Consider the following 24481-nt stretch of genomic DNA (forward strand, 5'->3'; position numbering starts at 1 on the left):
CGTTCCTATCACCTCACCTCCTCCTAGCAGGAGCCCTGGATTTATTCATGGGCGTTTTCTACTGTGTCCCGTTAGCAGATGCACAGTGAGCCGACTATAAATGCCATGTACCAGCATCCACATTCCTATTCTATGAGACAACTCCTACTGCTGCAGGCTTAAGTTTCTCTTAGTGGTGGCAGTAATCGTTGTGGTTGAAATTTCCATCGCAAACTGTTCTTTTATCCCACGGTGCCCTTAAAGAACTGTTAGCTCATTCTGTTAAAATAACCACTGGTTCAGAGGGGGGAGATTTTTCAAAAAAAGAATGATCTGCTCAGTCCACGGCAAGCTCTAGATTTGGTAACTTGTCAATTGTTTGAAAGTCCGATTGTAGAATTCCGATTCCAATGGGGCTTTTAAAAACATGGGAACTTTCCCTCTCCTCCTGATCTATCCTCTCTAGCATCATCAATTTCCTTTTTTCCAGCTGAGGCTTTCCAATCATGAAACATGCCAGGATCTCTTGATTTACAAAATAAAGTCCACCTGTCTCCTATCTTGGCTCCATTCTGTTGCTTCTCCACTTTGTTGGAAAACTCTTGAAACACCTGCTATCTACTGCCTGTCATTGCCACTTCTGGAAAACTAGCTTCTTCTGAAACTGCTTTCTTAAAGGGAAATAGTATTACGAATTGGCTCTGGGGCAGATGCTGTCCCCAGCACTTGGATTGCATGATCCTGAATTCTTCTAGCCACTCAACAAAGTAGTATCATCCTCATTTTATGAATGAGCAAGCAGAGGTGTGGAGGGATTGGGTATCTTGTCCAAGGTCATGTGGCTACTCTGGGTGCAGAGCCAGGACTTGGACCCCCTTATATGACCCAGAAGCCTGGCACTTCCCACTGTGCAACCCTCTGATGATGCCAGAGGCAGTCACTTGCCTTGTCCAGGGGCCATCTTACAGTGGCTTCGCCTTCTGGACTGATTTGGCGCCTTTGCCGCCTGGAGGTCCCCCAAGATGTAGTGCCATTCTCCTGCACCTGGTTCTAGCCTGTTCCCTTATGTCCCCTCTTCCTTCCATCATCTCTAGATTATTTCCCATGTGGTTTTCTAGAACTTGCTGTGACTTCCTATTGCCCAGAGCAGAGGTCCTTGATTGGCAGCAGGGGGAGGGGAGAGAAACATTCAGAATCACTTGAGAAGTTCATGGATGTCTGGGGCCCCATCTCCAGAAATTCCAATTCAGCAGGTGTGGGGAGGACGCCAGGTATATATTTAAAAGTACCCTGTTTCCCAGTGGCCTAATCTGGAGGTCACCTGTGTGACCCTGATGTACGCACCTGGTTGAGAGCCAGGCCAACACCTTGTGCTTCAGAGCTACCATTGGGTCTGCCTCCCAGCCTCTGTCTACTGAACCCCCACTGTTTTCTCCTGTGCCCAGCATGGGCCTCCTCTCTAGCCTAAAGCACACCCCATGCATGTCCAGGCTGCCGTGGCTCTGCCTGTGCTGTCTGCGCTGTCTTCGACACTTTTCTCTGCACCAATTCTACCCTTCTCTGTCCAGACTCTGCGCATGCTTTGTGCAGAAAGGGCCACAGCTCCTTTCTCCCCCTCTTCCTGGAACCCTTTCTTCTCTCTTCTTCGAAAGCCTGACTTGCTTCTGGAGACCCCCCAGAGGGCCCTCATAGTCATCTCCAGGCTGCGCAGCCAGGGGCTCTCTCCCCTCCAGGGAAAGCATGGGCTGCGTGGGGGGAGTCCAGTCCTGCTTTGGGAGAGGCACAGAATTTGGAGTCAGATGCACCCAAGTTCTGATCCAAGCTTTGCCCTTGCAGTGACGTGATGACATGAGGCAGTGCCTTCATCTCGCTCATCTGTGAATTGGGGGCGAGACCGCCTTCCTCATGGGGTTGTGGTGACTGTTTAAGGTATCTGGTGCAAGGGCTCAGACATAGGCAGTGCTGCACACCTGAGGGCTGTTACTATGACGATGATGATCACAACATCTGTGATCGAGTTGTAAACATCGTAGTGCTTGGATTCAGCACAGCACCGTGTGCACAGCAGGCACTGACCGAGGCCCTGTGTGGTTACTTGAGCCTCTGTGCCTCCCAGACTTCTTCCACTCCAGTGGGTGTGTGCTGTGCTGGGGCGGGAGTCCTTTCTGGCATCCACCCATCGAGGCAGGAAAGAAGGGTTTGCCTAGTGCTTCAGGAGACAGAGGGCAGAGATGTTTCTAAAATAGGAAAATACTTTTGAGGATTGTATTTAACAATAAATATAGCCCAGAGTCAAAGATAGCAGGACTGGAAAACTGCCAACCACCAACTGGAACTTCCTCTTTGTGTCTCTCATTTTAAATTCCTAGACAGTATCTGGTTGGCTCAGCTGGTTCATAGTGTGGCCTCCTTTTGGGTGTAGACAGCTGAGAAGGAGTCCCACTGTGGGCTGCCTGCTCCTTGGGGGGTTAAGGGGGGGGCCCGTGCGTCTGGAAGCGGAAGTCGGGCGCAGATGGGAGTTGACTGATGTATCTGGGCTAGATGTCAGGGCAGGCGAGGAGACCGGAGGCTGCGTGGCAGTAGCCTCAGAAACATGGCAGCAGAAGGACAAATGTCCACAAAGTGCTAGAAGGGGTGTGGACTCCGAGAATCATCAACTCACCCTCCTGCCAGGGGACCAGGTGGTCTGGTGGGGAGGGAGACTTAGCTGTGGCCTGACCTGCAGTGGATAGGGATCTGCCTTACTGTGGCTCCCCCTGCCCCTGCCACCATCACCACCACTAGACCCTGCAGGGGTTTGGGAGCGAATAGTTTATCTGGGAGGTGATCCTAGAAAATACTAGCAGAAGCAGGCAAATGAAATGGATGAAAGGCAATGAAGGCTGTGCTGATGAGCAGGTTACCGTTGTGAGTGCTTTGCGTCAGTCCCACCAGGGGCGCCCAGAGAGACTGCAGGTGCTGCACACCTCGGGGCTGCCTTGCTGAGGGGAGAAGCCGCTGGGGGACTGTGCCCCATAGCCTGTCCCTTGTTGCCTGGGTGTTCCTGTGCATACTGAGCCTGCTTCTGTAGCCAGAGAGGGCCCTCAGAGCGAGACCGCGCCAGCTGCTGGCACGTACAGGGATGGATGCAGGTGACCTTGGAGGAGGCTGCCAGGAGGTGGGCAGGGCTCCCACACCATTCCCACAGGGGCCACGGCTGCTTAACGGAAACAAGTTCAAATCCAAACCCTGTCCCTCACGGCGGTGGCCCTGGGATTTATGTCCTCTCCCCAAGCTCAGTTCCCCCACTAACAGCCACCGTGTAGGGAGATTTGGAGATTTTAAGGGCTCTTGATTACAGTGTCTGTCTTGCCCTTGTGGGTCCTCAATTAATGGCACCTGTCCCGGTCACCGTTCTTTGTAATTAGAGTCCCATTTGAAAAAAGGAGAAAACAATTTTGCTAATTAAATTCATGGGTTCAATAGATGGAGGCAGAAGAAGCTGCCGCGAAAACGTCGCCAGAAGTGAGCCTGGCGAATCTGCCCGCCAGCTATCACAATGAAACCAACACAGAAACCAAGGTCGGAAATAACACCGTCCACGTGCACAGAGAAATTCACAAGGTAAGGGCGGCCCCAGCCAGGCTTCTGTCCTTCAGCCCCCGCCCCAGCAGAGAACCAAGGTCTTGTTTACGTATTTGCTACACTAGCCAGAAACACGGAGAACAGTCAAATGCAGATTCAAAAACCAGAGGGAGTGCTCAAAAACCAGAGGGAGTGCGGGTACTGTTTGGGAGAGATTTGGATCAGGAGCCTAAATTACTTCTGCATCTAAGCAGCAAATTTAACTCTGGGCTTCCTGCCAGTCTAATGGCAAAGGAATGTTCCGGGATTTCTATCATCCGAAAAAGAGGAAGCAAACAAGTGTCTGCAGAGCTGCTGTCCGGGTATTGAGTTGGAGGAATTTTTCTCCTAGGGATTTCTGTGTGACTCAGTCAGGAGCTGCAATAGAGACCGTCCTGTGGGGGAACGGTTCCCCGCGGGTTCCTCGGGAGGATCCCACGTGTGTTCTAGCCCATCTTCAGAAGGGAAGCCCTCTGCTACCAGGAGAGTAAACACTCACTGGTGTGCTGGCTGTTCAGCCACAGTCTTGTACCTGTTTTCAGCGTCTGCTGGTTCAGCACGGGGAGCAAGTGTGTTGGTTCCTGTTCTGGCCTGCTTTAAGAAAGCTTTGCACTAGAGGAGCAGAGCATTAGCCCGCCCCGCTGCGAGATGCCTCAGGGGCTTTGAAAGCAAACCACGCCCCGTGCTGTGTTCTCAGGAAGAGTCAGCCATGCCATTCAGGGCCTTTGTTTGGAGCCACAGAGTAGACGTTCTGTTGTGAATAGCAGGGAGCGCTCATCTCTTCTCAACTCCTGTGTGCCTGGCCGCAGCGGCTCCCAGGAAGGAGCTTTGCATTTGTTCGAGTACCCAGGTAATTACTTGGTTGGAACAGCAGTGCTTCTGTGCCATCAAGCGTAAGGAGGTCAATTCTTCCGGGCGATTGCCTTGACCATAAAGTGGCTTTTGTGTGGTGGCAGAGGGGTGGGCCCAGCTAGAATGCGCGGCAGCTTCAGAGAGTGTGCCCCCCCCCCCAACTCCACCCCAGGCCAGGGGATGAGTTCACCAGCTCAACAGAATCCTTCAGCATTGCTCATCTGAAGGCTGGAGAATGTTTCTGAAGGGATTGTGTTATTGTTGTCAAAACCAATATGAAGTCATCCTTTCTGATAGTAATTAGCCAATGAGTTCAACTGCTCCTTGAAATTGCTGTTTGTAGTTGTCAGAGTATCCGAGTGTGAGGTCCTCCAGTAACCAGTATGATTTTGAAAAAAAAGAAAAAACTATTTAAATGTCCTGACCCTTGCTAACTGCATTTATGAATAAGGATATGGACGGCTACCTTGCCGAGGGGTAAGGATCATGTAACGTCAAGCATATGAAAGCTTTTAGTAGACCAGCAAGTGCTGGGCAAAAGCAAGTGCAAAAAATAAAAATAAAAAAAGAAAAGCAAATGTTCTTCCTATTGTCGCTGACTTACTGCAGAGAGCAGAAGTTGTCAAGTGGGTTCCCCCGGGCACCGCTCCTGTACAGTGCTTCATAAGAGACAGGCTCTGCAATGGAGAAACATTAGGAAACCATACGTCATCCTCCTGGAGGTTACACATATACAGGCATGTAATTAAGGCCCCGAGACGTCATGCAACCCATCCCTACCAGACTGTAGAATTTTACAAATTCTGACAATGGTGTATCCTGCGGAAAGCTGGGAGAGAGGAGGAAGATACCTTGTATTTTCTGGGGAGAAGAATTTTTTAGGTGAAGATGTAAAAGCATGGTCATGAAGGCTTAGTCCCTACCTCCTCAGGACTGGCACCTGATTCACTTCTGCAAACCAGGGTGAATTTTCCACTTTGTTCCAGCTACAGAATCCTGTGATTTGAGAGCTGGCTGGTCCTTGAAAAATATGTAGAAATGAAAAAATTATGAATCAGAAAAGGAAACACTTGCGAAGAACACAGAGGCCATAACTCTTGGGTCAAGCCAGGTGGTAGACAAGCTGTTTGCCAGGACAGGGATCACCTGCGCTCCACATGAGGTGCCTGCCCCTGTACCTGGTTACAGAGTCAGAGAGAAATACCGGGACAGTCCGTGTACTAGCTCAGCACTTTTGATGACAGGAAACCATCCACAAGAGTGAGGAATGGGGCTGCTGCTGGGGAAGCCTGCTAGCTTCTATGAAAATGTCCACAGCCCCCAGCCCTGCCATTTGTCACGGAGAACGCTGGTGTTGGGTTCCGAGGGATGTGCCCCTGTGGTTGCTGAGCAGGTACCAGGGGTCAGGTTCTGCGCTGAGCCCCATCCACCCCCCTGCCCCACAGCTCCAAGACACTCTGCCAGTACCTCCCTCACTGCACCTCAGGGCTGCTGGGCATGGCAGGACTCGGGCCGAAAGAGGGCAGTGGGCGTCTGACTGTTCACCTTGTGCTCTCGCTTCAGAGTTGGGGGACGGAGGACACTAAAAATTAACCAGTGTGTGGGATTTGCCCACCCTCCCTCTGTTTCACTTTCAGTGTACCTCTCCCCTCTAGGTAACCAACAACCACACGGGACAGACGGTCTTCTCGGAGACAGTCATCACGTCTGTGGGAGACGAAGAAGGCAAGAGGAGCCACGTGAGTGCTGCGCCGTGCTCGTGCCCTGCCTGCCCAAGGAGCCCACACTGCAGACCCTGGGCGGAAGGGGGCGGATTCTCCTGCTTCTTCTGTGCCTCATTCTGCACCCCTCGCCTCGCACCTTTCCCCAGGTCCAACGCTGTCTTCCCGACAGGTGCACTTGGGTAATAGGCTCTGTCCCCTGCGTGCTCGGCATCAGAAACAGTGGTGACATTAAGCTCTACGGTCATTGGGTGCCCCCAGCTCAGCTTGGAAGGCGGATGAGCCAGTCCCAAGTATATTGACTGGGGATACCAGACAGGGAAATCTCCAGTTCCTCTGGGGTGGCGGCTGTTTTATCATCCCAGCCCTGGCCAGGCAGCTTGAGAGCAAGAGCACTGTGAGTGGGACCCACAGGCCTAGAGGGAGGACGGCTGACTGTGCCTTCCAGGTATCATCAGGCTCTGGTCCTGCTGTGACGCTTTTGTCACTTGCCTGCTGCTTAGAACAAAGGTGGCCTGGATTTTATACAACGGCAGAGTCCTAACTGTGGAGTATGAGAGAATGATTTCACAGGAGGAAAACCGTGGTGCAGCTCAGGCTGGAGGGCTCCTGTTGGAGTCACTGGTCAGAGGCAACTCGGCTGCCCTTTCCCTTCTGAAAGAGACGTCAGGGCGTGGTCAGCAGGAACCCTGTACCCCCTTTATGGGGGCTGCCAGGACCCAGCCTCCCAGATGCCTTCCGCACCCCTGGCCTGCCAAGGACATCAAGGTCTCCCGTCACCTCCTTTGGCCCCATTGCTGGAAGAGGACCCTGCTGATAGCAGGAAGGTGGCGCTGCCTTGGGTGGCGGCTGATGGGTTTCTTTGCTTGTGTGTGGCTCAGTGCTCAGTGTTGGGAGCTGGCTGACATTCCCTGCAGCCAGCATTCAAGAGGGCCTGGGAGGTGACGGGGAGGGCTGTGCGGTGCCAGGCCAAGGGCGCTGCTGGAGTGAGTTTGTTTCCAGCGAGCTGAGGGTGCTTTGGTGTCCTCATCTTTCCCTGAGCTAACAGTTTTCCCACCTCTCAGCCCTGGAAGTACAGAAGCCTATGAAGCAAGGGCAGGCTGCATTGAGGTCAGGAAGGGAGAGAGGCCAGCTTTCCAAGGTAGAATAAAGAGAGGGAAGCAGGTGGCCACAGGATGTGGCTGTAGAGCATTGCAGATCTAAGTCTGTGTCTGGGGCCTAATGAGGGACAGAGGCCTGAGCAGAAGCTCTGGAGTGGAAAGGGCAGGAGATACAAGTCGCAGAGCCAAGAATTAGGGGAAGAGCCTTTGTCCTCATGCTACAGAAAAGTGAGTGTCATTACACCCTGCCGCAGCTTTGCTCTGCAGAGCCCTGCAGCGCCCCAGGGGCAGCAGCCCTGTGTGTGAGCACACCTGTGCAGGCAGAGAGCCCAGGGGCACACGCAGCGGCAACACACACCTTCCGAGTGTGGGGCAGCCATGTCAGGGTGTGAGTGGGGGCAATGGAGACCCTGAGGGTGACGGGCAGGTACGAGAGCAGACCTCAAAGATGCTAGGAGCGCACATGGGACAGGGGACAGCTGCTTGCACTGTCGTGCTGTGTGCTGTGAGCTGGTGCCAGCTTTCCCAAGAGTGCAGGAATTGTGCACCCAGGATCGCCGTGCTGCCCACGCAGTCTCATGCCCATGATGTGATAAGGGGTGTCCAGAGGGATTTCAAAAAGTCTGTGGGAAATGGAATTAAAAGCTAAGTATATTTTGGTGCAAAACGTTTTGAAATCTATGGGTAATTTTTTTAAAGATTTATTTTATTTGAAAGGCAGAGTTACAGAGAAGCAGAGGCAGGGTGGGGGGAATGTCACCCATCCACTGGTTCACTCCCCAGATGGCAGCAACGGTCGGACCTGTGCTGATCTGAAGCCAGGATCCAGGAGTTTCTTCCTGGTCTCCCATGCAGGTGCAGGGGCCCAAGGACTTGGGCCGTCTTCTACGGCTTTCACAGGCCATAGCAGAGAGCAGGATTGGCAGTGGACCAGCCGGGACTTGAACTGGTGCTGCAGGCAGTAGCTTTACTCACTATACCACAGTGCTGGCCCCTCCATGGGTAATTTTTTAATAATACTTTCCATAACTTTTTTGAAGACTCCTCCCATGCATGGATTTCAAAGTTTTGGACACCACCATTAACTTTTAATTCCATTTTCCCATGAGCTTTCTGAAGTGCCTTCCAGGCACCCTTGGGCAGGGTCCACACCCCTGTGTAAGACAGTCCCAGGGATGCAGGAAATTGGAGGGATGTGAAAGATCTGAGGAACCCAGAGGCAGGCACGCATCAAAGCTGTCTTGATGTCTTCTCGGGCCCTTGGGACCTGAGCTCAGCGGGTTGGCTCAGAGGGGCACCCGGGACATGTGGTGCTCACTGAACAATCCTGCGGGGCATTGGAGAACAGACTGGACACTGCAAGCTGCCTGTGCCAGGGACGTCATGTGGTGGCGATGCTGAGTTGTGTTCCCCACTGCTGAGCCTTGCTCCTTGTCAGGGCAGCTTGTCCAGAGTCAGGGGCTCAAGACCAGTTCCCAGTACCCTGGAGTCCTTGCATTCCACCATCTTCCCTTCCTGGGCTCGCCCTCGTCCTAAGCCACTCGAGCTGGGGCCTAGGCGCCACCTCCCCAGCCACGCGGAGCCGCCTTTTCTGAGAAGGAAGCTGCAAAGACGAGGTTGCCTTCCAAGCAGTGTGGAGGGTGGAGCGCTGTCACCACTGTCCCACCCCACAGTTGTGCCACCTGGCGCTTTCTGCCTTTTCAGGCCTTGAGCCGCCCTGTGTGCTGCGGGAACTTTCTCCTCAAGGCAGATTGGCTGTTTCCAGGGACAAAGTCGGGTGCTGTTCACCCTCCATGTCCTGTAAAAAGGAGCTAAATAGGCACGCTCTGAGTTTCCCAGCTGAATGCAATGAAAGGGACACCCCCAGAAGCCCTCTTCCTCCCTTCTTCAAGGGCTGGCATGTGAGCAAATAGGCCAGGTAACCCGGGCAGGCTTGTGGGAACTGCAGACAGTAGCTACAGACGGTCACACTATGCTTGTCTAGAAATTTTACCCCATCTGCACCAGGTGCTGGTCTGGTTTTGCACTCACGTGTGAGAGGGAGAAGGGCATGTGGCTTGTCATTTCGCGTCAGCCCAGGGTGATGTGATTGGACGTGTCTGGGGGGTGGCTTTGGTGCCCCCGGGTAGCTGAGCTGAGTGACAGGGGGCCCGGGAGAGCTGCGGCGAGGGAGAAAACTGGAGAGCGGACGAGCCTTTTTGCACAAATAGGAGGCTTTTATTTAGAGCTGTGTCCTCACCTAGGGAGAGCCTGGCCCAGTTAGCCAACCAATTAGTCGCTATTTTTAAAGACTCTGGCCTCTAATGAAGATACAGCTCACAGCCCCTGGGGAAGCACTTCCTGCCTTTCTCCTGTGGGTCTCCTGTTGGTCTGGGACAGGAGGGAGTGGGTCTGGCTGTCTTCCCAGCGGAACACACTTGGTTTGAAGCAATGGGGTCTGCCGTGTACAGCCACCTGAGACGCTGGTCAGTGCCTCGGAGGCCACGGGAGGGCCAGATCAGCCATCCACACAGGCCACAGGGTAGACAGGAGGAACTCGGTGACTGCCTTGTTCTGGAGGGGACCGGTACCGCCAGGGCCTTCCGGCTGGAAGGCAGTGACTGTGGAGTTCCCTGCAAGTGTGAAAGCAGAGGCTTCCGTGTTGGGAGACTCCTGGCCTGTGATTTGTGTGGAGGTGAGGTGGTGCAGCGGGAGAGAAGCTAGTGTGACAGCACTTATGGACCCGCCTGTGTGAGCGCACTGCTGTTGAGCGGGGATTAACACTGGGCCCACGCTGGCTTCGCCCTGGTTCCCAGCTACCTGCTGCGGGGATGCTGGGATTAGACCGGGAGCTGAGGGTATGTGGATGTTCCCTGCGGCCCCCAGCCCCTGGTGTTTTGAGGCCGGGGCATGGCGTCAGGTGGCTGCACCTGCTCATGCCCTCCCTCTGCCATGGGTTGCCTCGTCCTGTGACCGTGTGTGTCCGATTGGGTGTTGGGGAGAATGAGCTGTGAGGGAGTAGTGGTGCTCAGGGCTGACAAGCTCCAGGTGTGGCCTCAGGTTGGCGAGGGTATTTGGTTTCTGTCGAGGACAACAGCTTTGTCCTAAGGGTGAGGACATCGTCTGTGTGAATGTGCAGTTCCACAGCCCTGCGGAACACAGCGTTTGAGCCCATTGTGCTTCTAAATTCCAACTTTGGCTTGACTTTGTGATTTTGGCTATGTATAAGTCTCCATGCCTTAGTCCACTAGAAAAAGTAGAGGAGGAGAGGGACAGTTGGAGAACTCTGTATGATTCTGAGAAATGGGTACGTAGTCCCAGGTAAACACAGTTGATGAGGATGAGCAGTTTCTATAGGGTAGACTTTTTCTCTTGAACCTTATCCTGGCTGGAACCACGTGATAATGCATTGTATTCACTTCAACTCAAGTATCTTCCAAGAAGGTGTTTGTTAAGAGAAAATGATTCCGGCCAGCGCCGCGGCTCACTAGGCTAATCCTCTGCCTGTGGCACCGGCACACCAGGTTCTAATCCCAGTTGGAGCACCAGATCCTGTCCCGGTTGCCCCTCTTCCAGGCCAGCTCTCTGCTGTGGCCCGGGAGTGCAGTGGAGGATGGCCCAAGTGCTTGGGCCCTGCACCCCATGGGAGACCAGGAGAAGCACCTGGCTCCTGCCTTAAGATCAGCACGGTGCGAAGGCCGCAGCGCGCTGGCCATGGCGGCCATTGGAGGGTGAACCAACGGCAAAAGGAAGACCTTTCTCTCTGTCTCTCTCTCTCACTGTCCACTCTGCCTGTCAAAAAAAAAAAAAAAAAAAAAGAGAGAGAGAGAGAGAAAATGATTCCACATCCCGAAGCAAATACTGTGGGGTCAACAGATGACTGTCACGTATGTTGGCATAAAAGGGAGGCCTTCTGTAACATGCTGAGTAAGCGAAGGCAGTTGGAGAGCGGTGTATGCAATATACAAAGTCTATAAAATCTACATATGTGTGTATCTGGTATGTAAAAATATCTCCATTTTAGAAAAGCAGTGTGTGTAAGAAAGGTTGGTAAAACAGTCACCAGATCATTAACAGAAGTGTCTTCAGGAATTCAAGCTTGCAGACTTCTCCTGTATCAGTTTCTTGAATCTTTTAAACAGGTCTTGTGCATTGCTTACAATGTTGGCACAAATGTCCACCTATGTTTCTGAATGATTTTGTGAGAATTTCCACTCTATAAATCCTAGAAATTAAGTTGCTAAGTCAGAGGGTGTGCAGACCCCGGAAGGAAGCAATTGATGACTCAAGTACTTGGGCCCCGGCCACCCACATGGGAGACCCAGATGGAGTGCCTGGCTCCTAGCTTCCGTCTGGCCCTGTCTGGGGTACTGTAGGCATTTGGGAAGCAAATCAGCAGATGGAAAATCTTTCTGTCTCTGTCTCTCTCTGCCTTTCAAAAATTTTTTTTAAAAAATTTAAAACAATTTTAAAGAATATGCAGATCTGAAATTTCAGGGGACCCTGCCAACTTTCCCACCGAAAGCTGATGTGCCTTTCATTGCGCACTGCTGTTTCCGAGGCTGTGTTTCACCAGCCCCCACCTGCAGCAGGGGCTGTCAATGATTCCACATTCCTGGCCAGAACCAGCGGAGGGCCCAGTGTCTGTGTGAGCCAATGGGCTGTGCCACACCAGGCGGGAGGTGGGATGACCGGCTGCCCACTGCCTCCACCCTGTTAATACAAAACAGTGGGCGCCCTCCTTCCTGCTTCCTCCCTCCACCCCTCCACAAACCTCCCAACCAACGTCTAAGTGACTCCGAGAAGCACTTCAGAGGGGTAGGTAAGGATCTGGGCCCAGGCAGCCAGTTCAGATGCCAGCTCCGTTGCTCACCTCACTCACCAGCTGCGAAACTTTGCTTCAGATCCTGAAGTCCTCTAAGCCTCAGTTGCCCCAAAATGTTAATAAGAGTCCCTTCTGGGTGGTATTGTCATGAGGATACAGCGAAGTGATCCAGGTCAGAAACAGTGTGGCTCCTGGAACACAGGAGCTGGAAGTCAGTCGGTGTCAGCCACTTGTTATTAGGATTTGGCTGTCCCCAGTCCATGACGCTCAGAATGCCCAGAATGTGTTAACTCAATGGTTTGTACATTGTTTTGAGCACCTACTGGGTTTTCTGGCAGGTAGATGTAAAAGGTGTCTCTGAAGTCGAGAAGCACCCAGGCTGACAGTGGATCAGAGCCATACAGAGATCACTTCGATATGGATGTGCTCTTTCTGGGCAGAGGGTGTACAGGGCGTGGTGGGTGCCTGGTGCTGAGGTCAGATCAGGCACCCAGGGAGACTTTGCAGGGAGGGTTCTTCGTGGGTCTCCCTTTGTAAGCAGAGGCACAAGTTAACGTCGTGGTAGGCAGCTCAGCAGAGGGGAGAGCACTGCAGAAGCCGATGTGTTACCCACTCAGCACGCATTCCCAGCCCCTAGGCATGGCTCTCGGAGCCAGTTCCTCCCCTCCCCAGCTTCCTCTACAGCTCCCCCACACCTACCTCCAGCACTGGCATTCTAAGCTACCGGGTGCTCCTCAGACATGTTCTTACCTCTACACCACCTTATTTCCCTTTGTCCCAGTCTCTCTTTTCAAGGGTGCTCATTGTCCAGCCGACAGCCCTGTTGGCAGAGGGCAGGTTTCTTGTGGTCTGTTATAAACAGTTAGAGTGCACTGAGGTCTTGAGATTCCTCGGGCCATCATCTGCTGCCTTCCCTGGTACATGATCAGGAAGCTGGATTGGAAGCAGAGCAGATGGTACCCAGACCACACTCTGCTACAAGATGCCGGTGTTGCAAGGGATGGCTTCACCTGCAGCATCACCACACTGGCCCTGTTCATTCTTCTTGACCAGCTTCCTGGAAGGTGTGGCAGTTGAGCTGCATTTTGAGTGGTGTATGGGATTCTCGGTTGTGGGGACGGAGAGAAGTAAGGTGTGTAAAGATAGGAACATGTCTGAGGAATGCTCGGTAGCTTAGAATGTCAGTGCTGGAGGCAGGCTTGGGCGAGCTGCAGAGGAAGCTGGGGAGGGGCAGGAATTGGCTTTGAGAGCCATGCCAAGGGGCTGGGAATGCGTGCTGAGTGGGGAACGCATCCAGCTCTGCCGTGCTTTTCCCTGTGCTGTGCTGCCTACCGTGATGGGGAAAGAGCCAGGAAGACGTGGTTTGGACGGCAGGGATGGTGGTGGGGTTGGGCTTTGCTTATTTCCGCCGAGGCTGGGGCCTGAGGCAGAGCTCTTGCCCTGCAAGAAGCCTGGCTTCAGGCCTTAGAGTTTGGAAAGCTTCCCTTAGAACGGGAGCCTCTGCTTTTGTGTGCTGCCAGCAGGCTGGCCAGGCAAGTGACAGTGATTGGACCTGAAGTCTCATTTGGCGGATGGTGTCCGCGACAGGGCAGTCCAACTTCTATGGCGTCTGGACAAGTCGGCTGAGCTGCTCCTTCATGCTGGTGTGTGGTTGGCCTTGGCTGAAGGGACCTGGGGATCCTTCCAGACTCTTGGGGAAGGCATTCACCGCGGCGCCTTTTCAGCAGTGCTAGGAGATGGCAGAGCCAGTATTAAAAGAAAAAAAAAAAAAAAAAAGAAATGAAACAAACCGAGGTCTTAATTAATTCCGGAACTTCCTACACCCATGTTCTTAATAGAACATTGTTTTTGAGAGAGAGAGAGAGAGATCTTTCATCCACTGATTCACCCCCTAAATGCCTGCAACAGCCAGGGCTGGACCAGGCAGAACCCAGGAGTGTTGAATTCAATCTGGGTCTCCCACATGGGTGGCAGGGACCCAAGACTTGAGCCATCACCTACTGCCTCCCAGGGTGCACACTAGCAGGAAGCCGGAATTGGAAGCAGAGCTGAGATTCAAACTCGGGCACTCCAGTATGGGATGTGATATTCCAGCCAGGTGCGTAACCACTGTGCCAGCAAATGGCCCCCACATACCCTTTTCCACGGCACCTGCACCACTTTACATTCCCGCCAGCAGTGCCCATGGCAGAACAGCTTTTCACCTTTCAGTTTTTGTGGTTGTAGGCACCGGAGGATACATGGCTCAGCTGGAGCTACAGGGCCCTGGCACCCCGGGGTGAGCTGATGCGGAGCTGGGTCAGGATGGGCTGTGGGCATGCAGAAGGCCATGTTCAGTGCTCTCAGGATTCAGTCATGCTCCGACTCTGAGAAGCTGAGCTGGGCTCCCAAATCAGGCAGGAAGTCCCTACAATGATGGACGGAGACTGAGCCACCCACATGTCTTCCCAGCTCCCATTGCTCTGTCTAGACCTCCTGTCAGGCTTGATTTTTACCTCCACTCCTGGAAACAAAAGAGTAAACAGGATACCTGGGTCCTTTCTAGGGGTGCGTGGTGTGGAGGAACTTGGGCTGGAAACTGCCGTGAGTTGGGATCCCTGCTCCTTTGGCCACCCCCCCCAACCCCGCCCCCAGCTCTGAGCCCCGGGCCTGCTCTAGGAAAGGGAGAGGCAGTGAGTGACTGGGGAAGTCGGAGGCAATGCACGGAGAGTGTCTGGCACTCAGTAGACCTAAGTAAGTGCAGATTCTGTTTCCTGACCTCACTTCCTGGAGCTCCAGGCAGGAGGCAGTAGCTTAGTGGGTACAAGTGTGATGAGTCAGCAAAGACATGTATTTTGTTGTTTGCTGTTGCTTTGAACATGACAACTGAGCATATTTCTGAAGGGCTATGGTGACCAAGGTGCTAGGCCAAGCAGATGGAAACGATGTGTGTGAAGGCAGACCTTGTGCAAGAGATACAGCAAAGCAGTGTTTCTCTGAGTCACACAGTGACAAATGGCAGAATTCACAGGGTCTTTTGAGCCCCCTTTAGACCAGGAATGAAAACACATGGCACGTACAGTGCCATCCCCCAAGCGCCATGCCTGGGGCAGACATTGCTAATCAATCGCAGAGTTATTTCCTGATGAGCCAAGAGGCTCTCAGCTCTTGGGACATTGCAGCACCAGGGGCACTCACTGACAACGGGGGGGAAAAGGACTGCAGCGGACACCGTTCCCACCCCTGGTCCAGACCAAGCCTCCCATTTTGCAGATGGGAAGACCGAGATGGAGAGAGATCGTTACTCTGCAGTTGTGCAGTGGTCAGAGCTGGAACCTCCCATCCTGCTGAGCTCAGGTTTTAATACGTTGTGGGCCAGCAGGGTCTAGATGCCCCTGTCTGTGTCATATCTTGGAGGATCAGTGATGGGACAGATGGTGAAGACTGGAGGGGAATGGGAGAAAAAGCTGAAACTCATAAAGTGACAGCAAAAGAATTATCTAGAAGACCATGAGCGGAAGGCAGGGACCTCGTCCGCTCACCCGTGTGGCCCTTTGTCTGGCGTGGGGTGGCCACTCTGAGGTTAGCCGTGAAAGCTGTGTGGCCTGGGAATAAGTAGGAGGAAGTGAAGCAGAAACTTAGAGGTCATGAAGATGCCACAAAGCACTGCAGCAATCGAGTTTTATTTGCTGGAAAAAACAGTCCTGTGCGTATTTTTCCTGCCTTCATTCATTCACCTGGATAACTGAACCCCCACTATGTACTGGGCCGTGAGCCAGCCAGATGTCTTTCCATGTTTTATTTTCTGATCCTTTTACTACTGGGAAGTAAATATAATTTTACAGTTAAGGACATCAGAGGTCAGGGAGTTAAGAAGTTATAGTAAATGACTAAGTGGTAAAATTGGGCTTTGAACCCAGACATACACCTTGACCATGTCAGTCAGAAGGTATGTTGCTGATAGGGGAGTTCGTGCTGAGTCTGCCGCCTTGATTTTGGGTGATTGGGAAACTGTCAGACCGTCCACCACCTGGCTATGATTTGTGTTGGTTATATCCAGAGTCATTGAACACACCGGGACCCCTCTCCCCCGCTGCCGACACACACACACACACACACACCCCGAAAATAAAAAACCAGCATCACTAAAGGACATGTGTGTGACAGTGCACATGGGGTCTTCCCCTCCCTGGGGTGGTGGCGCCCTGTGGGTCACGGGAGGGAACATCGAGGAGGCTTGGGGGGGGGGGAGCCGTGGCATCTGTCACCCACTCTCTGCCGTCCTCACTCGTGACCGGGTGTGCGGAACAGCTCTGTGAGCCACAGCAGGAGTGTTTGAAGTGGGTGGCACGCGCGGGCGCCTGCTGACGCTGGCCAGTGACACATTGCAATGATGGGATCTGGAAAATACAGCCACAGGGAAAACAGCCTGAAGTTTCCATAGTCTCATAATTCCGGGCCTCCTCGAAGAGGAAGCAGAAATAAAAGGCCGAGGGAAGAGTGGCTGGGATGGAAGAACTTCCAGTCCTAGTGGGGAGGAGGGCCTGCTCGCCAGCCCAAGGGGCCCCCGGGGTGGCCAAGGTGGCAGGTGGCAGCAGCGGAGACCTGACTCCTGCCCAGCCCCCCGCACACACGTCTCCCTGCCTGACAGCCTTTTCCTTTTGCCTTGCGCTCGAGGAGCTGTTTCTCTGGAGGGTATCTGTGGACACGCTCCCTGTAACCGGGCAGAGCTGCTCTCCTTCCCCACACTGTGCTGGGATTTGGGGGTTGAAAGAGCACCTGCTCTGTGCCATGCCCTGGATGGCCATTCCATCTCAGCTGTTCTTCAGCTTTCCAGAGCCACCTAACACAGGGGTCAGGACAGCCCCAGCCTGAAGCTAAGGCGCCCAGACACACAGTGACTAGCTGAGGTCCCAGATGTCCACCACTGCCCCACCCAAGGGTCCATGGACAGCCACTGCTTTAGCAATTGGGTGTCTGGCCCCTGCCCAGTGTGGACTGATCACCCTTAATCTTCCTAGATGGTAACTCGTTCGGTGTGTCATCCCACTTCGCAGATGAGCGGGCTGGCTCAGTGAAGTTGATGACTTGCTCAGGCTTGCACGTGAGAAATGAGGAAGGGAGCAGATGTGGGAGCCCATCACGCAGGGCGCATGGCTTCTTTCCACAGCCCTGGAGCCAGCTCCTGGCTCAGCGAGTGGCCGAGTCCTCATAGATGCCCCCCAGCCCTGCTGGGGCCGCTGTGAGGGTGGGTGGCTGCAGGGTGCCTGCGTAGGAGGCCTGGCTGTGCCCAGACGCCTTCCCTAGCCCATCTGCATTTGACCTTCTCCTTGGAGGGGGAGCTCTCCGTGTTCCCTTCCCACAAGGTGGAGCAGAACACGACATGGCCACTTGTGAACGAACCGCAGTCAGAGTGTCTGTTTTTCCAAACTGAAACCTATTGAGGTTTTTCACAGACTCAGCAACATAAAGGGTTCAACGCGAAAAGTTTAAAAATGCCAGAAGCCGCATTTTCGTCCTTACCACGGAAGAACTTTGTGGGTAGTGCTGGAGGTGGGAAAGAGTGACGACTGCTGGGGCTGCGGGTCGGAGGCCCAGGGTGGACGCCCGGCTGTCCCCCAGCCGGCGACCCTGCCGCTTGCTCGGGAAGTGCTTGTTGTTTCCTGCAGAGGCGAAATAGCCGTGTTTCTGTTTTGTGTTACTTTCACTTTTCTTCAGATTTTCATTTATTTGTTTTCATTTCCTGTTTTTTTAAAAGGAGTTGAACAAATTCCCTGAGGTGTGTTTTTCTTTAGGGTTAGGTTGGAGGCCCAATGAAGTGGTTCTTATGCTTGGATTCACTTTGGAGTTTCCTTTTTTTTAAAAAAAAAAAAAGTTTTATTTACTTGAAAGTAAGAGTTACGGAGAGCCAGATGGGGGCTGGGAGAGAGGGAGAGAGGGAGAGAGGGAGAGAGGTCTTCCATTTGCTGGTTCACTCCCCAGATGGCCACAATGGCCGAGCTGAGCCAATCTGAAGCCAGGAGCCAGGAGCTTCTTCCTGTCTCCCACGTGGGTGCAGGGGCCCAAGCACTTGGGCCATTTTCCACTGCTTTCCCAGGCACATTAGCAGGGAGCTGGACAGGTGGCTTCCCCAGGAGGCCCTGGTGGCCGCATGGGAGCCTGATCCTGCCCTGTGCCCAGGGCCTGGAACCACGAAGACCCAGGACACTGCTGCCCTCCAAGGCTGCACACTGGCTCTCTGGAGTGGATGCCAGCACCGGGAGACCTCCAGTTCTGCAGGCCCCGAGGCAGGTGGTACAGGCTGTGGGTGAAGACGGGAGCTGGAATGGTGGGAAGAGGCAGGTGCTGGAGACCTGCCCCAGGTGACGGTGTGGTGACAGCAGAGGGTACAGCTTGCAGCCCGTCGAACTGGAGCTGCTTGGAAGCTCACCGGAAACATTCCTGCTGTGACCTGGAGCCAACTCCGAGGAGAGCCCTCGTGACCCCCTGACCCTTCGCTCCTGTGTTGTGTCTTTTCTTGTGACTCCTCCCAGGACGCCTGTCCCTCCGACCTGACACCTTGTGGCCAAGGAGCACCTGTGACTGCTCGGACACCTGATGACCCTGGGCGCCCACGTCACTCCCCACATGTGGCTTCGGAGATCCATGCTTCATGCCCAGAACGTTAATTTCAGAAGAGAGAAAGCATAAAAACGGTCCCCATGGGCTTCCAGCACCATGGAGGTGAGGCAGGGGTCTCTTCCTCAGTAACCAACCAGAACTGGAGGCAGCCCACCCTGAGACCGGACATCTACAACAACCGCTGTCTTATGAGCAGTCACAGTCACCGTCACAGGAGTGCTCGCTCTGCTGGACCCTTGAACAGAGAGGGCAGCTGCCTTGCTAAGGAAAACAGCCTCCCCCAAGCCTGGCCTGGGCAGCAGCCAAGAAGGCCACAGAGGCCACGGCCAGGGGCTGTTCCACACCGAGGAAGCCAGAAGGGGTCAAGTGGAGATGAAAAGGCTCCTGTGAGCCACCGAGCTGCAAGGTGACCAGGCCTTGTCTCTGGGAAGCAGCTGCAATTGCTTTTATTTAGTCTACCTGTGGGAAGTGAGCCTCTCCACCCACCCACCCCCGGGCTCTGGCGACACCTGCTGGATCCTGACAGCACCTGCAGGTCCAGAACAGGAAAAGTGGCGAAGCAGAGGGCGAGTTGGGATCCATGGCATCCCAGTTTTCTATCAGCCCGTGACCTGGTGCTGTAAAACATCTGTTGGGTCCTGGACTCTGCTTTAGGAATGTGGACAAGGAGGGGACCCGGGGACTGTCTCTGCTCCACTGTGTGTGGGGCCTCAGGCTTGAAGCCAGGGGAGACCCAGTAGCTGGAGCTCTTTTCCCTTCTGCTCTGGTGCCGCCGAGGACTTCGCCTGGTGCTGCTGGCCTCTGCGTGGCCTGGGCTTCCCCACAACATGGCGGCTTGGTTCAGCGGGCAGGCATCCGATGGAGCAAAGAACCAAATGGAGGCTTAGCGCGGGCTGGGACCCAGCCTTGGAGGTCATGCAGTGTCATTCAATTAGAGGAGCCTCTCTTCCCAGTGCGGTGGCAAGGACTGGGACCCCGAGCAGGATGGAGTCAGGGTCGCAGGGGAGCAGGGCTGCTGGCTGAGGTTGTGGGGTCAGTGCTAATGAAAGCTGGGGGGAGGCTGAGGCTCTTGGGAGGCACTCGCTGGGCAGAGCAGAGAGCTCCCCAGCGATGGAACTCCAGCCTGGGCACTGGAGGACACACGTGGTTTTGGAGTCACCCCCTCCTTGTCACGTTATTTGATTACGCCGGGATGACAGGTACAGCCTCCCCAGGCCTGGGAAGCGGGCTGTCTCCTCCGATTACATGTTGATTGAATTAGCCCAACCCTGGCCCCTCTGCTTGGAGCTATGTTCACAACATTGATGCTCAGGACGGGCATAATCAGGTTTGCATTTTAGGACAATAACGGTGGCAGTGAGGAGTCTGGAGGGGGAGCGAGGCTGTAGCTGGCCACATCGTGCACCTTGGGGGGGGAAGGGGACCATCTCTGTGGGCACAGAACCCTGCCTGCCTGGGAGGAAATCCCAGTCTTCTGTCCAGGGCCTCTTCCCCATCTTCTGGTTCCCAGCAGGAGCTGGGCAGGAACGGGTGCCTCTCAAGAGAAGCAGCGAAGCTGCCTGTGTTTCTCTGTGGCACTCAGCTTCCCCTTACCGGATCCGGGTCTGGATTCAGTTCCTGGGAACCTGGCGAGAGCTTGGCTGTGCACCCTGGTTAGGTGCGACCCTGCTGGGTGGGATGCAGGTGCCGAGGGCCCTGCTGGCTTGGCAGCCTGAAGTTTGCAGCAGTGGAAGGGGCTATGGGTCCTGAATGGAATCAGCAGCAGCTGGCGGGGGGGGGGGGGGGGGGGGGAGGGGGGGTTTGCACCTGACTTTCCCCACATCCCTGGGGGCTGGGGAAGGCTGGGGCAGCTGGCAGGGGCTGGTGGCTCTGCCTGTCTGTCCTGATTTGTTCCTTTCTCTCCATCTGGGATTCTGCCCCTCTCCCCCAGCTTCTGTTGCTTCTCTTTTTGCTCCACAAGGCAAGGCTCGTGGGCAGAGGGCACGGGCTTTGAACACTTGTCTAGGGGAGACTTCCTGGCCCCCATCTGCCGTGTGACCTAGCGTGAGAGCCACCAGCCTGGGCTCACATCCCAGCCCCACCTCTGGCTAGCTGTGTGACTTTGCCACTGGCAGAGCCAAGTTCCTTCACGTTTCTGTGCCTCCGTGTTGTCAGCTGTAAACAGGGAAGAATGATGACAGTACCCCTCTCAGTGGGGGATTTGAAGTTTATGTGAATTCAGGGTTAGGATGTTGGGCAGCTGTGGCGGGTGTGTAGGAAATGATGGCAGTGCTGGCTTCATTACGGTCACTACTGCCATACCCAAACAGGGGCCCTGTCTGGCCCACAGAGCCCCTGAAGTCCAGGCAAGGATGTGGGTGGCAGGGAGCTAGGGCCACATTTCATGGCCTCCTCCCTCACGATTCGGTGTCTTCTGTTCCTAGCCGAGGGCCCAAGGTCAGGGGCAGGCTCCTGATGTCCTTGCCGGCCTCACCTTCTTGGTTGTCTTCAAGGCCTCCTGTGGCCACCAGCCCATACTCCTTGTCTTCTGCCCAAGGCCAACCCTACTCTCTCTGTTCCAAGAAACATGGTTGTGAAATTGTCCCCTGCTGATGGAGCCAGCAGATAAAACATAGGATGCTCTGTATACTATGATGGTGATTTTTACTGAAAGAGCAATATTTGGCCCAAATTGTACTAAAATATTGCCCATTTATCTGAAATTCAGATTGCAGTGGACCACCTCTGCTTTTTTTGTTTTGTTTTGTTTTCTCTTGCTTTAATGACTTTATTTACTGGGGCCAACGCACAGTGGGTTAAAGCCCTGGCCTGCAGCACCAGCATCCCACATAGGTGCCATTTCCAGTCCTGGCTGCTGTACTTCTGGTCCAGCTCCCTGCTAATGTGCCTAGGAAAGAAGCGGAGGATGGCCCAAGCACCCACGTGGGAGACCCAGAAGAAGCTCGTTGCTTCTGGCTTTGGATCAGCTCAGCTCCGGTCATTACGGCCATTTGGGGAGTGAACAGTGGATAGAAGACTTCTCTTTCTCTGTCACTGCCTCTGTAACTTTTTCAAATAAATAAATCTTTTTAAAAAGTTTATTTATTTTTGAGAGGCAGAGTTACAGCCAGAGAGAGAGAGAGAGAGAGAGAGAATCACTGGGTCACTCCCCAAATGGCCAGGAGCTTCTTCCAGGTCTCCCACGTGGGTGCAGGGGCCCAAGGACTTGGGCCATCTTGTACTGCTTTCCCAGGCCATAGCAGAGAGCTGGGGCATGAACTGGTGTCCATATAGAATGCCGAGGCTGAAGGTGGAGGCTTAGCCTACGATACCACAACACCGGCACCTCTGTTCTTAGTTGTGAAACATGATGATCCACCTTGAAAGCCCCCAGACTAAGGGGTCTCAAGTTATTGTGGGGGAGGGGTATGCCTGAGTCCTTCCTCTTACGGGGTGACCCAGAAGTGCTGCTGTGACATCACTGATGCTTTGGGACACAATGTTCCAAACAGCCTCCCGGTCTTCTGCGTGTGGAGTGCCTGTGTACCGGGTGTGTTTGGGGAAGGACAGGTCAGGTAAGGGCCAGTGGTTCCCCCACTGCGTGCCTTGGAATGGGGCCTAGGAGCTGAGCAGGCCCAAAGCCCCTGGAAAGGTGTAGGGAGGAGAGAGAGGGCCGTCCGCGCTTTCTCTAACCCAGGCGCTCCTGTGATCAGAGACGACTCGGGAGCATGAGGAAGCTTCCTTTGGAATGAAATACGGAGTCAGACTCTCCAGAGGAGACGCCGCTCAGGCCGAAAGAATGTGCTGGAGGCTGTGTGAGCGTGGGGCTGGCTGCGGCCTGGCAGTGGGACAAGAGCGAGGCATGAGGCTTTCTTCTGGAATGCCTGCTCCGTCCCCGAAGTCTGATCTCCCCTGGAGCTGACGGAGAGGGGGGCTCCCAGGGCAGCCCCTGCTCTGGGGATGCAGGCAAGGCCGGGAGGAGGAGCGCTCCAGGCCTATTCCTGAATGATCCAGGCAGTGGAGCCTGGGGAGGGGACGGGAGTGCTCTTCACACCCTGGTGCAGAGAGGGGGTGCATTTTCCTCTTTACTGGGCCATGTGGCTTGGGGAAGACAGATTGGCAGGCACAGCCCCAGGGAGCAGGCTTTTGCAGACGCTGGCACTGTGGAGTGATAATAGCTGCATTGGCTGCTGGCTGCTGCCTAGATTTTTCCATGGGGCAGTGTCTGCAGCTGGGTCAGGCCAGAGCCCGCGGTGAGGTCTGGGCCCCCCACCGGCCTGAGCTGTCTGAAGTTTCCAGAGCAGCATCCAGGAGGGATGGCAGGCGCCTGCTGTGCTGGAGACAAATGTGCCTGCCGCAGGCGTCTGTGCTTGCCTGGCTCTCAGAACAAAACGGACTCTTAGGTGAAGGTGTTTAAACCGCAGTGTCCTAAGTTAAAGATCCGAAGAGAGTGAAAACGTAATCCAGTTGTGGTGTTTATGGTGGGATCTTGGGGTAGCGATTAAGTCGGTTGAGGCCGTTAGGGTGGAGCCCCCATGACCCAGTCCTGGTGGCTGTATTGGGAGAAGTAGACACACACATGCACCCTCTGAGGCAGGGTGCTCAGCTTCCTGCCTCACCATGTGATCCCGCCTCCGCGTGCTCCACCCCCTCCCCAGATGCCCAGCCAAAGGGACTCCCTGATCTTGAACTTGAGCCTCCCTAAACTGTAAGCTACAGAAATTATTTGCAAAGGGAGTTTTCTCAGGCATTTTGTTCTGGTGATTAAAAGATGACTAACCCAGCTGGCTTTCTCTTTATCTCTTCCCATCATCTTCCCTCTCTGCGTGCTGGTGTCCAGATGTCCACTTTGTACAAGGTCAGGGCGGTCAGATTGGATTAGGACCAGCCCTAGGGACCTCATCTTCACTAATTGTATCTTCGGTGGAGCTATCTCCAAACGAGATTACCTTCTGAGGTCCTAGGCGTTAAGGACGTCAGCATATGAGCCCATAGCGGGCACCTGGAGGTGACAGCGTGCACTGAGAGAATCGGCGCTTGGAGGTCTGCTGGACCTGCACCTCAGTCTTGCCTGTTCTTCCTCGGATGACAGAGGCCTCTGAGGCTTGGTTTCCTCATCTGGAAAAGGGAGAGTGACCAGTGGTTCATCTGTGCATCTCTTCATAATTTCTCTTGTCCTTCTAATGCCAAGTACACGCTGGGTACATATGAGCTGGTACCTGTTAAGGGTTTGAATTATTTGTTCCTTCCTGAACTCCCAGTTCCTAGCAACTTCATTGTTACTGTAATAGCAACAGGAGGCGAGACCTTTCAGAGGTGGGCAGGTCCTGAAGCCTCTGCCCTGGTGAATGGACCGATGCCGTTACTGCGTTTGTATGGTGCATTACAAAATGGTATATTCAGCCCCCTTTTCTCTCGCTCTCTCTCGCCCTTCCTCCTTCTGCCATGGGGTGATGCAGCAAGTGGGCCCTCGCCGGCTGCTGGCCTCTCTGTCTTGAACTTCCCAGCCTCCAGAACTGCGAGCGAATAACTTGCTGTTCACTGTGAGTTACCCAGTCTCGGGGACAGTGTCACAGCAGCACCCTGGCTCATGCACAGAGAGAGCCAGTTACAGCTTGAAGCAGGTGCAGGCAAGCAGTCGGTGCTCTCAGCGTCCACTCCTGCACCTGCTGTGGCGTGCAAGGCTCCAGGGACAAGTGGCTCTGGGATGGCGGAGGTCCCCTGAACCTCCGCTCCTTGCCCTGAGCCGGAGAGGACAGCGTGGGAGGCCCGAGTCCACCCTGGGTGGGCTCCTCCCTGAGCCGTGTGATGACAAACATGTCTGCAATTTCCAAGGAGTGTGG

At 54.3% G+C, this 24481-nt stretch overlaps 1 protein-coding gene across 1 annotated transcript in view; it reads left to right on the plus strand.

Moving 5' to 3' along the window:
• The window catches only part of DKK3 (dickkopf WNT signaling pathway inhibitor 3), a 39503-nt gene that overhangs the window by 3708 nt on the left and 11314 nt on the right, over nt 1-24481 (plus strand). The window contains exons 3-4 of the mRNA XM_062196491.1: nt 3445-3582; nt 6090-6173. Of these exons, the coding sequence (XP_062052475.1) occupies nt 3445-3582; nt 6090-6173 (222 nt within the window). The remainder of the gene's footprint in view (nt 1-3444; nt 3583-6089; nt 6174-24481) is intronic.

This window comes from Lepus europaeus, chromosome 7 (assembly GCF_033115175.1).
Source record: "Lepus europaeus isolate LE1 chromosome 7, mLepTim1.pri, whole genome shotgun sequence".
Classification (NCBI taxonomy): domain Eukaryota; kingdom Metazoa; phylum Chordata; class Mammalia; order Lagomorpha; family Leporidae; genus Lepus; species Lepus europaeus.